A 13,882-nucleotide genomic window follows, 5' to 3' on the forward strand; every position below is an offset into this window, starting at 1 on the left:
CGACAACAAGGCTACTTAAGTTCTTTCCAACATACTCCTTCCTCCCCACCCTCCCTCCCCCTACAAACAACAGAGTGAAACAAAAACCAAACAAAAAATAATCCCTAAGAAATCCAGGTAAAATCCTTGTCATTCTCCCCAGAGTTGTCCGGCTCCTGCGGGGAGTCAACATCTTTGTCGTCATCTAAAATCACATCATCTTGTGACATCCCCACGTCATCCTTCCACTTGATGTCGTCGTCGTCTCCCATCTCCTCGTCTCCTTCCACTTTGATGTCATCTGGGTCTTCCATGTACTGCCCTTCCCCAGGGTAACACTCGTCTGGAGACCCTTCTCCCCCGTTGTGGTCCAGGTGCCCGGCGATGCCGCGGCCGGAGCAGTCAGCGCAGACGCCGTGGCGGCGGGAGCCGTGTTTGATCCCCACGCTGGCCGCCGACATGAACACCCGGTTGCACACCTTGCAGACGTACTTTTTGTCTTTGCTGTGGACCTGGAAAAGGAGAACGACCAGAAAGGTTAATGCCAGCGGAGGTGGAATGAGAGCTGCAGGGAAGGACATGCTCCCACATCCTCTGCGAAGGCAAATCCACTGCTGCAGCCCGAGATCACAACTGGCTTTACTGTGAACTCAAACCCACCACCATTGATTCAGCCCTGCAATGGTGACGCACAACGGAAAATCCTTTGGGATTGCCCGTTCATCATCAAGTAGTTCTGAGAGGAACTTTTAACACTTGCACTTGTTTTCCTCCCCTTTTTTTTCTCCTGTTTTTCTGGGTGCAAGAGCTGCATTGCACCACCACGAGGAAAATCTTAATAGGGGAAAAAAAACCACCCTCAAGCACTGGTTCTGTGCAGACCAGAGCAGAACCACCCTGACCAAAACAGTGTTAATGTCATGGTGATTTAGTGGTCTTCATCCTGATCCTACTGCTGCCCAGAACCAAAGAGAAAGAGAACTGGGAATGCATCCTGTATCTCCAAAAAAAATGCATCTGGCTGCACTTGTGATTTTATTTCTGACTACTCTGGTTTGCCACAAATGTTTCTGTTCCATAACTCAGGCTGCACTCTATGACCAAGAATTCCAGGCATACGGAGCTATCACAGAACATGTGGCAAGAGGGAAAATGATCTGTAGGAAACCAGAAATCACTTTAAGAGTCAAACACTTCACGACTCAGTGAGCAAAGTTACACACTCTGAGAAGAACAAATCACCCAATTAAAAGTGAAATCTGTCCTTGGCCACTTTTGCCCTGCATGGTAGGCAAGGAGCTTGTCAAACCATTCACCTGCTCCTCTGCCAAAGGAAACCAGTGCAGGGAGAACCCCTGAATTCCATCACAAGGAGCCTCATCAGGTATCTTCATTTTTTGTGTGTATATATATATGTATTTATACACACATAAAACATAAATGAATTTTATTTATATATAGAATAGTTCAGTACAAGGGACCTAGGCCAACCTTCTAGTCCAACTGCCTATTTTAGGGTTGCCTAATATATATAATAATATATATTATAAATTTTTTATATATATTCCTTCTTTTATATATTAACACCACATGGGGACAGCCCAAGCACTTGCCTTGGCCGATGCCCTGTGGCTGGAACTGATCCTCAGGGACACTTTGGGAAGTGGTGTAGAAGCAGATAAGGATCCAGCGGCCAATGATTTGGGGTCAGCCCATCAGCCACCAGAGCCTTGGGGCAGGTATCACCAGTCCCTAATCCTTCTTTAACTCATTTCTTTCCATGCTCCCAACAGCCTGTGGGAAAAGTTTTGCCGGTTAAAGCCCTTCCTTATATTTTAAAGCAGCTGCCTGGATGTCAGTTCCCTGCTCCTGCCTCAGCATGGGATCAACAACTCTAACCTGATTCTCCATAACCCTGTGCTCTGGAATACTCAGCTGAGCTAAAGCTGTTTGGGAAGAGGACAAATTGACCCACTGTAGCCCTCTCAGCCCTCGCTGCCACAGGACACCGGCTCAGGCTCTCTGTTACACCAGTCCCAGCCGTGTTCAAAGCCTGGGAGTGCCTCTGATGTGCTCTGGCTGCAGGTTCCCCTGCTCTGAGCTAGTCCCCACGACATTCTTCTACTGCATCAAGCAAAGGCATTGGATTTTATTATTTTTTTCAAAAGCAGTTGGACAGGGCTGGTCAGAGTCATCCAGCTGGATCTATAGGTATCACTCACTTTTAACTTGTAGAAGAATGATTTTCAGGCATCAAAAGCTGAATAGGAGAACTAAACGAGCCATAAAAAGAAGGAATTATAAAACAGGTACTAAAGCAATTTGTAAATATCACAGAATCACTGCCTGGTTTTGGTTGGAAGGGACCTAAAAGCTCAACTGGTTCCAACCCCCTGCCATGGGCAGGGACATTTTCCACTAGAGTAGGCTGAATATCTGTTAAAAACCTGATCACCTCTCTCCCTCTTTTCCAACAGTTCAGTCAGCTGCTTCAAAGAGAACCATATTCCCGGAGGCAGCTGAGCAGAAATTAATCTTATTTCCCTTACTGCCAAATTAGTAAGTATTAAACACAGAAACAGCATCTGACCCTCAGTATCAGACCATGCCATTAGCAAGATCATATTCTAACTGACTAAAAACCAATATTCCAATGAAGAGGGGGGGGAAATGTGCTGACAACATCCTAAGTTCATGAAAAAAGAACTGTAAAAAGGGAAAGTTCTCAGAAATAAAATGCTGGAGGCAACCAGCTGGCATGACAAGGTGTTCCCTGCTGCAAAACCAGTAACTGATCCTGAAACCTGTGTGCTTGCAGCAGGACTGAGCTCACTGTTGGATCTGCCTCCGGAACACCAGAGCCGCAAGGCCCCAAGGAAATCGGGAAGGGACATCTCGGGGAGCAGGCAGGCCCCGAGCAGATGGCTGGGCACTCATCCGAACGGACACAAACGTGCAGGGAAGGAAGGGAAGGAGGTGGTGGGGGTTTGTGGCACATTGTCACGCAGGCCCCCGATGATCCCGGTGCTGCAGGGCCAGGGCGCTGTTGTTGGTGAGCTGTGCCTGCTGCTGGAATAATCACCTAGAAACTATCTGCTCTCCCGCAGTAGCACCTCTACAGGAAGCCTGGAGAACCTCTTTAGGATAGGGAATTGATTCTACCCTAAAAGGAAAATAATCAATGTTTGGCTTAAAATTTTGTTTCTGAGGAAGCTGTGAAGAGCCAGACACCAGCACCAGCCTTGCAGCCGGAGCTGAGCAGCCCTTCTTTAATAAGGTGTAACAGTATTTCTGATAACTAAGCATGGCCAGACCAGAGCAGCTTTGCCTTCAATTCTGGCTGAGCAATGTATTTTAAAGCTTTCCACACAGAATTATAGAATTATGGAATTGTTAAGGTTGGGAAAACCCTCCAAGATCATGTCCAATCGTTTCCCCAGCACTGCCAAGCCCACCACTAAACCGTGTCCCCCAAGTGCCACATCTATATATCTGTTAAACCCCTCCAGGAAAGGTGACTCCACCACTGCCCTGGGCAGCCTGTGCCAGGGCTTGTCAGCCCTTTCCATGAAGAATTTTTTGCTAATATCCAATCTAAGTCTTGGAAACCCTCCGGCTGAGCTTGGAGAGCAGGAGGTGGTTAGCTCTGGATGAACAGGCAGCCAATCACAAAGCCTTTGAAAGGCAGGGAAAAAAGATACATGAGAAGCCTTCAGTCGAGCCCTGGGAGGGGAAACAAAACCCAGACTTAAACCAGGTGAAGCCCCTCTTCTTTTTAAACCCCAACAAACGGGCTGATTCCCCCAGCACTGCCCTCACCAAGGTGTGCCGCTTCATGTGCTCCCGGCGGGTGAACTTCTTCCCACAGATCTCGCAGGGATAGGGCCTTTCTCCCGTGTGGGATCGCATGTGTCTCTTCAGGATGCACTGATGCATGGCTGAAAAGCTGCAGTACGGGCACTTGAACTTCTTCCTGATGACTGTGAACTCGTTGACTGTAAGAGAGCAAGCAGAACACACAGGTTCATCTCTGAATGTCTCATAACAGTCTTCTGGTTGACTATTTCACTATTAAATTAGTTCACTGTGAAATCACACTCTCACCCCTTAACCACCTATATATTTTAATCATTACATTATATTATTGCCCTTCTATTATTGAAGCTAAGAGGTTAAGTACCTTTATCAGAGCAGCTTTTGAACGAGGCAACATATAAACATTTAGCAACAGGCTGTTACGGACATTGCCCAACACTTGCTGAAGGGCAAATAAAGAGGGCTGGCAACCTGCTACAGTTCTGATTTATTATAAAGAATTATCCTAAATATCAAGACATAAAATTTTAACCCTATTACTTGTGGAGGAAGCAGGTAGCCAGGAACAGAAGCCTACAGAGGTAACACCCTAACAGCACTATGTGCTTTACTGCTATTTATGCAGCAGTGCAAGAACATCATCACACACCCCAGGAGCATTTCGGTGAAGGAGCAGAGACTGAGGATGACCCAGAAGAAACAAGACAAAACCACCACTCTTTATGCTATCCAACCCTGGTTCCTCCCCCAAACACAGCAACAGTGTCACACACAGAATACAGCAGGTGAAAACAGAGTATTTGCTGCTCCCTGAGGACATCCCCCCAGTACAAGTTTGGAAGTGACTGTCCACACGGAGATGATTTTAAATCTCCAGCTTCTCATTATTCTATTGCTTCCCATTATTATGTTAATTTTCACCCACTTTTCTCCTAATTATTGTTATTTCTCAAAGCAATATATTAACATAACAAGGAGGGGGAAAAAGAGCAAGTTCTGGTTAATGATCCCAACTTCCTTACGTGTATGTAAATGGCTCTTGGTAAATGAAAGTCTGTGGAAGAGAGCTGAGAGAATCAGGGAATACCAGACCTACTACCTGGCTCCTAAAAGAGGCAGTACTTGGCAGTATTTTTAGATGCTTAAAGAAATATTACCTCCTATAAATGCCCTACTAGGTGTGTGTACAGTGCATGTCCTCAGTATGTCACAGGTGATGCTCAGGAGTTATATTGTACACTGAAAAATGGCCTTTTTAAGGAAAAACAGTAAGCCCATGTACTTGGTGTCATTTCATGCCCAATTTGTGGGCTGGTTTTCTTTTTTTTCCATCTGCTTTTAAAATTTACTTTGTCTTGTATTCCAATAGAGGTGAAACACCATGAAAAATAGCTACATTTGTCACTCATGTAGAAGTGCAAAACCACCTGACACTATTAAAAGACACCTTTAAATAAGGTAACACCCCCCCTTGCACAATCAGAGCAAACACTTCAACTTTTCATCTTAGAAAAAAGTATTCTAAGAAGTTTTCTATTGTTCTAATACAGACTAAAAGCATTATTCAAGATCTTAAAAGCTGCCATAATACAAAGTTTATCTCAGCATTTGTTCTGACTACTCAGAATTAAACACATCCTACACACAGGCAACTTTGTGGGAGAAAAGCTTCCTCTGATTATCAGTTTGCATTGTATTTAATATTCTTATATTCTGTTCTTGGGCTTCTAACTCGGTGGCTTGGGCTGCTCAGCACCTGTGGTGGTCCAGCCCACAGCTGCTTTTTTTGGGTGGTTTGCTGTTTTCTCAGCACATTTCTAAAGCTGTCAACAGAATTTTCTAGCCCAAGAAAAAAAAAAAAAGAAGTGCCAACTCACCTGGGCCATGGCTGCAACACTGACACCAGGGAAAGCCAAGGCTAAGGAATATTTTATTCACCTGTCAGCAAAGCTCACCCACAGTGATGGGGCAGAGTGTTCAGGAGACTCTGAACTTGCTTTGGGAACCTCCCAGAGGAGATGCCTGAGCATGGCCTGATGCCCAGAGCCTTGTGCAAGCTCTGGTTGGTGACCTAAACACCAGCCCTTCTCCTACCCCACACTGATCTTCTCATTTGTAACATTTTAGCATCTTTTATTTTTTTTTTAAACACTCAGAATATGAAAACTTTCTGTTTTATATTACAGGAAAATTACTTTTTGCTTTATCTTCTCCTTTGGTTTTGACACCGCACTCAGAGGCAAGGAGCCCACGTTTTCCTACAGCAGGTGGCAATTTTATGATTTTAGGATACAAAGCTATTTATGATAAATATGTTTCCAGTCTGATCTTGTAACCACTCGACCATTAGTGACAGGCCACACACAGACTTCTAATAACCCCGTTACTATGGAGTTCACACAAGGTAAGCAAGCTGGGTGGAACCACTGGAAACCACTGACACAGAGATCCTGACAGCAACCAGATCCCCGGATCATGAAGCAAAAGTACTTTAAGGGACTAATACCACAAAATCCCTTATTTCCTACATCACCAGGTTGTACCTGTCCCTGTCAACTCCCAAGTGACCAGGTGCCTGCTCTCCCTGCCCACACCTCTCCTTCTACTTCATGGCTGAGCTTCTGCAAAGCTGAAAAGGCAACACTCAATGTCAGGTGCATGACCTGCACCCCCAGCACCCTCCTCCACACACCAACAACCACCTGCTTCCAGCACATCCATGTATTTTCAAGACTATTCCTAACACTGTCCAATCCCGAGATCCTGCATTTAGCTTAAATCACTCGAGAAAAACATTTCAGTTTCTAGTACACTTCTATTTAAAAATACTCACAGAACAATGTTTGCAGCTATACTTTTATTGAAAACTATTTTTTCACCAAATAGCCACATATTTAGTTCTCGTATCTACAAAAGGAAACACCTGAAAACCAGCAGCATTGTCAGAAAAGTAACTGTATTGCAGAGTTAACATTTTCACAGTCCTGTTAAACATATGGACCCACAGTACATCTATTTAATGAGCAACATACCAGCTTTGGTATGAGCATCATCTTTGTCTAAATGACAGTATTTTATAGAGCAGCATTAAATATAGCAGCATTAAGGTCCTAAGAAATCATCTTTAACATGATCATTGAGATGATTAACAGCAGCACCGTAGATGATGAGCTACTGGACACAGCGCCAAGGAATGGAGAAGGAAATAAAAACAGTGCCACAGTAAAAATTTGTGTACTTAATGTCACTAAAATATTTATGGAAATGTGTGTTTTTAAAACCAACACAATAGTGCTTGGGAAAAAGCCTTTGGTATTGTCATTTCAAGTAACTTGACTTATTTCACTGAGGCTGTTAAAGGAAAACAGGCTCCTACATCCCTGAGAGAGAAAAAAAAGCACTAGTGATGCCCTGCCTGGTAGAGCTGCTCTGGATTAACTCTGTAAACTGATACCTAGTTAATAATCACTAAAATACTGCACTCATTGGGTTATTATGAAGAATTCACAAACTTTAGGAGAATTCTTGTCCACTTAATGCCCATTATAATTAAGGTTATAAATAGTGAGGTGTAATTTAATTGTCAAACTCACACTTCCCATCATTCTCCCATGCCATTTCCTAGCAAAAAAATCCTGCTTCTAACACCTGTTCTACACAAGCCCAGTAAGGCTCTGCTCTGCTATATCCTATGGTTCTAACAACTTAAAAAAAACTAGTCCTGATCCTGAAGGGAAACACTGGAAATTCCCAGTGCCGATGTTGGGAAGCACTCTGATGTACAGGCCAAGGAAAATACTACCTAAACTTCTATTAGAGACAGGGAATTGACCTGACTACAGAAAAAAAATTTCATGTTAAATTAAATTCTCAAACATGAGCAAAATGAACAAACATGAAACATCATGAGCTATCACACGAACGAAGTCTTTCAAATGTTGCTGAAATTGCTTTTGCTGGCATCTTACTTTCCAATTTCAGACAAATCCTACCCCGCTGCTCCCAGATTTCCAGATAAGACTCGTTTGGTCACAACTTTGTCTCCTGGCTCAGCTTTCTCCTCCCTTACTTGCTGGTTATTTAAGAGCAAAATAAATCACGAGGCAATTACTCTGACATCTGTCACAAGGGAAGCTGACAGACTGAAAACTAGACACATTCACAGACAGCTGAGACCCCCGATGCCAAAGACGTCAATGGCAACAAGAGTGGAAAAAATAAACATGACTTTGCAAAAAACGTAAAATTTAAACCTAAATTATTAAAGTACGATGTACTACCCTGATTATATATGAACAACTTCTCAATCCTGACTGCAGCCTGCTCAAAGGAAGAGTAAGAACCAAGCCAAGCAGGGAAATCCCAGCTTCCCAGCCCTGGCACGGCACAGAGATGTCTCCCTGAAGCTCCGACTCGCAGCAGGAACAGGCAGAGCAGTGTTGCACCAGAATACACCTGTGCCCTCTTTATAAGCCCAAGGGCAGCAGGAATTGAGGGGCTCTCTCATCTTTCCACAGGAAACAGCTCTGGAAGAAGCTCCCCACTGGAGTCTCCAGGTTGCTCAAGTCCACTTTGTGCACGGCTAAATATTTCTCATTTTTGTCTCCCTGAGATGCAACAGTAAAACAAGAAAGAACTTTCCTGAGGAACTCCAAAGAACATTTGTAGAAGCTTTTTTCTCCTCAGCTGTCTCTAACCCACTGAGGAAAGCAACCCCACACACTGCCAAGCTGTGCTGCACACAGAGCAGCTGGGAAGCACTGCACTTAATTATGCTACTTTCATTTCACAGTCACCATAATCTGGTTTAGTATGCAAATATACAGCGAGAGACATAGAAATATTTAATCTTTTAAAAAAGTAAGTGAATTTCACAGAATAAAATAGGAATTATAGTAAGATCTCTACCCACCAGGAACAGTCACTACTGATTCTGTGTGCACACCCCAAGTCACAATCAGATCTATGTGAAGATCCCCTTCCTCTGCTTCAACACCACACATTCAGCCTGGCTATTAATTACAGTATATAAAACAAATGAGTCACCAAAATTTACAGAATTCCTGAGAACCACAGCCATACTCCAGGATGATTCTTAAAAAGAAGTCCTAAAAGCACTCAAATATAATACCAATAAAACATACAAGCTTTGAGACAACTTTAAAGCCCAAATAACATACCCTGTTGCACATATGAACAAGCAGTATGTTTTTCTCCTTTAAAAGACATAGAAAACCAGACTTTACAAACAGCTGACAGGGCTGAGCAACCCAGTGCTTCCACAGCTCCTAAGTCCACACTGAAAACCCCTGAAATGCCCAAATTGTCTAAAGGCACAGTACTAGAGCAGAACTCGGAACTGAATTCTCTTATTAGCTCTATTACTAACACTTTCAACGACCTGAGATGTGTTATTTTCCAAAAAAAATAGGAGGAAAACATCACCATTTCTTTTATAAAGCACTTTGAGATCTACTGATAAAGCTGAAAGCAGTGTAAGAACACAGTATGAGCACACCAATAAAACAGCCAAAGTGCCCATTGTGTGGATCGACAAAAGTTGTCTCTGCACAAAAACTGCACCGAGGCTGCAGCAACACAGGATCTGGAACCACCACAGTATCAACTGATCAGCTTTGGGGAGTTACTCTCTGAAATGACACCCGTGGAACGTTTATTTGCAGCGCGAGAGCCGCGGAACAATTTGCTTTTCCTAGTTTAAGGAAGTGTCTCATAACAACACAACAGCAGCTACGCATCCTCAGGATCCTCGCTTGGTCCTACACTGTCCAAAAGCTCCAACCCAGCCAGGTGGGCAGAGCCCAGGTAACACGTTTTCACGTGGCTACTGAGGTTCTTCTGGGTGCCGAAGCCCTTCCCACAGCAGAGACAGACAAAGGTGCGCTCGCTCGAGTGCACGGACAGAAGGTGCCGGTTTAAGTCTGTCTTGTCGCGGAACAGCTTGGCACAGTGAGGACACTGCATCTTCTTACAATGGAAGTGGATGGTCTTTTCGTGCCGATCCATGTTGGATTTCAGAGTGAAGCTCGCGGGGCACTTGGAGCACTGGAAGCGGCCGAGCTGGCCGGCAGGAATGCTGTCGGGCCGGGAGCAGTCAACCACGTCCAGCGGGAGGAGCATGGAGAAGGCGTGCTCGTGGATGTGCTCCTTCAGCTCCTCAGCACGCTGGAACACCCTCCTGCAGAAACCACAGGTCAGCCTCTTGGCCAGGGTCGAATCCAGGAACGTCCCATCGGCGACGTCCGTGTCTTCGGGCCTCGAGAAACTCGTATCTAAAACAGAACCAGGGATGCACGTGCAGAGATCAGTGCCTTCAGGTGTAAAATAACGACAGATTAAAGAAATATATTTCTCTCTGCTTACCTGAGTCAGAGTTATCAAGCTGCCAAAGTGCCAACACTCTGTCGTAAGCGGCCTGCAAAGGAAAAGCACATGGAGGTTAAGGCAGGCATTTGCAAGGATCTGTCCTTGCAGGCAGAGCTCCCACTCCCACTGCTGGCACTGCCTTCCCCTTTTCTCTAAAGGAGGCTCAATCACTTGACCTGGCAACCCTACGTGCCTTCACAAAGCTTTCACTGCCAAAGCAGTGAACTGGGATGTGTTTTGCAGGATCTGGTGTTTTGAAGACAGTAACCAACATTCCTGTTTAGGTCCTGTGTAACCACTCAGTTTCCAGTCTCACTAAGCATCCGTAGCTCCCACTCAGGCCAACGGGAAACGCTGGGTGGAAAATTTACAGCAGATACAACAGAACTGGAAAATTCTCCCTTAGCCCTCCGCAGCTACTTTTCCTTTCCACATAGAGAAGCCCGTAGAAGACAAACACCTTCTGTGTAGCTCCCTTTATGCAATGCTCTCTGGCACTGCTGGGCCAAATTCTAAATAAAAGCTGATTTTATTCTTTTTTTTTCATAAATCCTTTGCGATATGCCAGCGTGTGGCAGATGGCATCCCTGTATGAGGCAAAGGCACGTTGCAGCCTCGGCAGGTCTGTGCAGACCAGGCAGACCAGCTCACTTCACCCTACAGGGACTGCAGAGGAAAATCTGTGTTTCCATCCATTTGTTTAATAGAATTAAAGTATCACTTAAAAACATTAGGAAATGCCACAGAAAATTACAGATTTTAGGTCAAACTCCTGACTTCTGTAATAGAGCCAGCCCACTTCTGTCCGAATTTAGGCAGTTACAAGAAATCCCAATGCAGAACACCAGAAGTGAGCAATGGGTAGCTGAGGTCTTGGCTCTCTTCATGCCATTATTATATGCTTGTGTGCAATGTTGTGCAAATGAAGGGATTTACAACAAAAAGGGCAGGTATATTAAAAAAAACCCAGAGGTTTTTGAATGGAAATTTTGTTCAGGTAAGGGAAAAACGCTAAAACTGGGACAGCACTAGCCCTGACCTCAACAGACTTCTAATTCTAAAATAACCTCTACTCCTTTTAAAAAAACTAACAGACTAAAGTAGAAGGTATTAAGTCTTTCAAACTCCTAACTGAGAAGGATTTGATCAAACAGACACCTTTGCACTTCAATTTCTTTGCGCTTCCCCCCCGATCTTACCTGGGTTGAGGAAGGCACCTCTCCTTTTATCACAGTTTCTGGTGACAATTCACCAGAAGAGCAGATCCCGGGGGGGCTCTGAGTGGCAAGGTGTGCTGAAGGCAGTGGGGGAGATGGTGGTGCTTCCACTTTGCCATCACATTCGCCCCTTGAAGGATTCGAGTTGGTGCCAGGCCCTGGGGAACACAGGAAACGAGTCTCACCCACGTGAACGAGCACCAGCTGGTGGCTTTAAAAACGGCCTCGCAAAGGCAGCGCCCCAGCACTCGCAGCTCATCTTCTGTCAGTGGGAGGGAACGCAGCAGGACAGGGATGCCAGGCTTTTGGTCTTTCTGGTTGGTTCCTTGGTTTTTTTTTAAAACCAGCCTCCCCACCCAAATGCATGTGCTGGAGTTACATCGCACGGCACGGTCACTACAGAGTCCGTCGGGAGAGAAAAGCACAGCGCAGCACAAATATCCAGAGCAATCACATTTCTCTTGGAGAAGCACCATTCCAAACACATACATTTCCATCTTTAAGGAACGTACACACAGACTTCATTCCACTAACTTGGAAGTTTATGTCAAAGGTTCAGATTTCAAGATCTGTCCGTGGTGGTTTATTTAATATCGGGGCTGTCAGTCCTTGATCTCAAAGTGCTTTACAAAAGATGGGAAAAAGGATTCCTGTCATTCTGCAGTTAGCAAGCATGGAAGTTCAAATATTTGTACAAAACTCTTCAATTACACCTAACAGTCATTACAGTCTAAAAATCTCCCTTAGTTCAAAAGGAAATCACGCTGTGTCCGGCCCAAGCAGAGATGCACCCTCTCGCCTGCACTGTAGCAACAACCAAGTGGAAAACAATATTCCAGAAACTGTCTTGAAAATCAATGACAAAGCTAAATACAAATAAAGATTGTGTCATCAAAATCAGTGTACATTATAAATTGTTAAACAAACTTTAGCACACGCCTTGAATGAATATTGGAATGACATATTGAGCCGGTGGTTCTTTTTGAAAAGCAAGGAGGCAAAACCAGAAGCAAATATGGCATAAAATAAACAAATTCATATTTAAAGCACTCTATGCCCTAAAGGCTTTTCCATTTCCAGCACGAAGAGAGTCTGATTGAAACCGTCAGGGATACAAAAAAAACACACTCTCCAACACAGCTACAAATAACAAGTCACAGTTTACACTGTGTCTGAATACAAAGGCTGTGATCTGGGTGACAACAAAGCACTTGAGTGAAACCACACCAAGAAACGTGAACAATCCCAAACCTTACTTTTTTTTATCAGCTATCAAAGGAAATTCTGCTCTTGTGCCACAAGCTGGATGTTTGATTTACCTTCCTCCGCTTTGATCCCAGATTGAAATCTTTCACAACTTAGTTAACTCTATTCAGCTGGGATAACAATGCTCCAGTTTCACTCCAGTGGTCCTCATCTGTTGCTGTTGTAATTTAAGGGTAGGACAACAAAATGCTAAAATCCCATTAATTGAAGATAGGAAAAAAATCAGAAAAACCAGGAATTCACCAGTATTTCCTGTTAGAAACCGTTACCAGGAATCCAGCTCTCCAAGTCCATAGCAGAATTCCTGCTTAGACAGCCACACATTCCTTTTTTTTCCTCCCTGAACATCCCAAACTGATTCAAACTGCCCCAGAGGCATCTCTGGCTTGCACTTCCTTTAACTAATGGTACTTCAGCATACAGTAAAGATAAGCCAGTGGGGCCTGGCTTGATTAATTCTTTTTTAGCACCTCTCCAGAGTTCCACAGGCTCCCAAGAAACTCTGCACTTCTTAAAGCAAAAGTTAAGGCTCATGAGCTAGCAGTGAAATAGAGCACAGAGAAACAATATGTTATCATCCAACTGAGCCATGAAGATGTACAACACAACAAAGTACAAAGATGAGTTTTCAAACAACAATTAATATTTATTTGGTTTCAACAACTGCAAGTAACACAAGAAAAGAAACCCACATCAATGCCCCACACTTTGTACACAGGAACCCAGACAGCACCTGGATTTATGTTTTGTCCCATTGTGACTAGTGCTCTGAGAAACCCCTTTCCCTCCTAAATTTGTGCAGAAATTAATTTTAATCAGAAGTATTTTAACTTCCTAAATCAGAAATCAAAAGCATTTTCCTTCATACAGAGGATGAAGCAGGGGGTTAGCAGTATTTATATGAATGCAGCATTCTCTGACAGCTAGACAGCAAATTACTGTGGAAAAGTGAAAGGCAAAGTTATTATATCTCATTTAAAATTGCATCCATTCTCCCCTAAATGTTTGTTTACCATGTACAAAAATTCCACGCCAAACTGAATACCTTTAACTTCCTCTTGGGAAAAGTTGACCACTGTGTAAAATGTGTTCCCTAACATCCAGTGCAAGAATAAATTATTGGCTCCAATGAACCACTAACTAAAAATAACCTATTAGTTGGTTTGCCCAAAAGAAAAGGGCTCTGTGTACCATGTAATCACTTGGACTGGAAGCTT

The 13,882-nt window shown here is 43.9% G+C and overlaps 1 protein-coding gene across 7 annotated transcripts in view; it reads right to left on the reverse strand.

The window, feature by feature from the left end:
- Positions 1 to 6: 6 nt before the first annotated feature.
- The window catches only part of ZBTB46 (zinc finger and BTB domain containing 46), a 48,405-nt gene continuing 34,529 nt past the window's right edge, over positions 7 to 13,882 (reverse strand). For 6 of the 7 annotated variants that reach the window (XM_027697279.1, XM_027697281.1, XM_027697284.1 and 3 more), the window contains 5 exons: positions 11,382 to 11,557; positions 10,180 to 10,231; positions 9,789 to 10,088; positions 3,799 to 3,974; positions 7 to 491 (listed from right to left, as the gene is read on the reverse strand). In XM_027697279.1, coding sequence (XP_027553080.1) covers positions 105 to 491; positions 3,799 to 3,974; positions 9,789 to 10,088; positions 10,180 to 10,231; positions 11,382 to 11,557 — 1,091 coding nt within the window. In that variant the 3' untranslated portion in view covers positions 7 to 104. The remainder of the gene's footprint in view (positions 492 to 3,798; positions 3,975 to 9,788; positions 10,089 to 10,179; positions 10,232 to 11,381; positions 11,558 to 13,882) is intronic. The other variant, XM_027697285.1, reaches the window with a different exon arrangement.

Source organism: Neopelma chrysocephalum, unplaced genomic scaffold (genome assembly GCF_003984885.1).
Source record: "Neopelma chrysocephalum unplaced genomic scaffold, ASM398488v2 Primary Assembly neopelma1_119, whole genome shotgun sequence".
Classification (NCBI taxonomy): domain Eukaryota; kingdom Metazoa; phylum Chordata; class Aves; order Passeriformes; family Pipridae; genus Neopelma; species Neopelma chrysocephalum.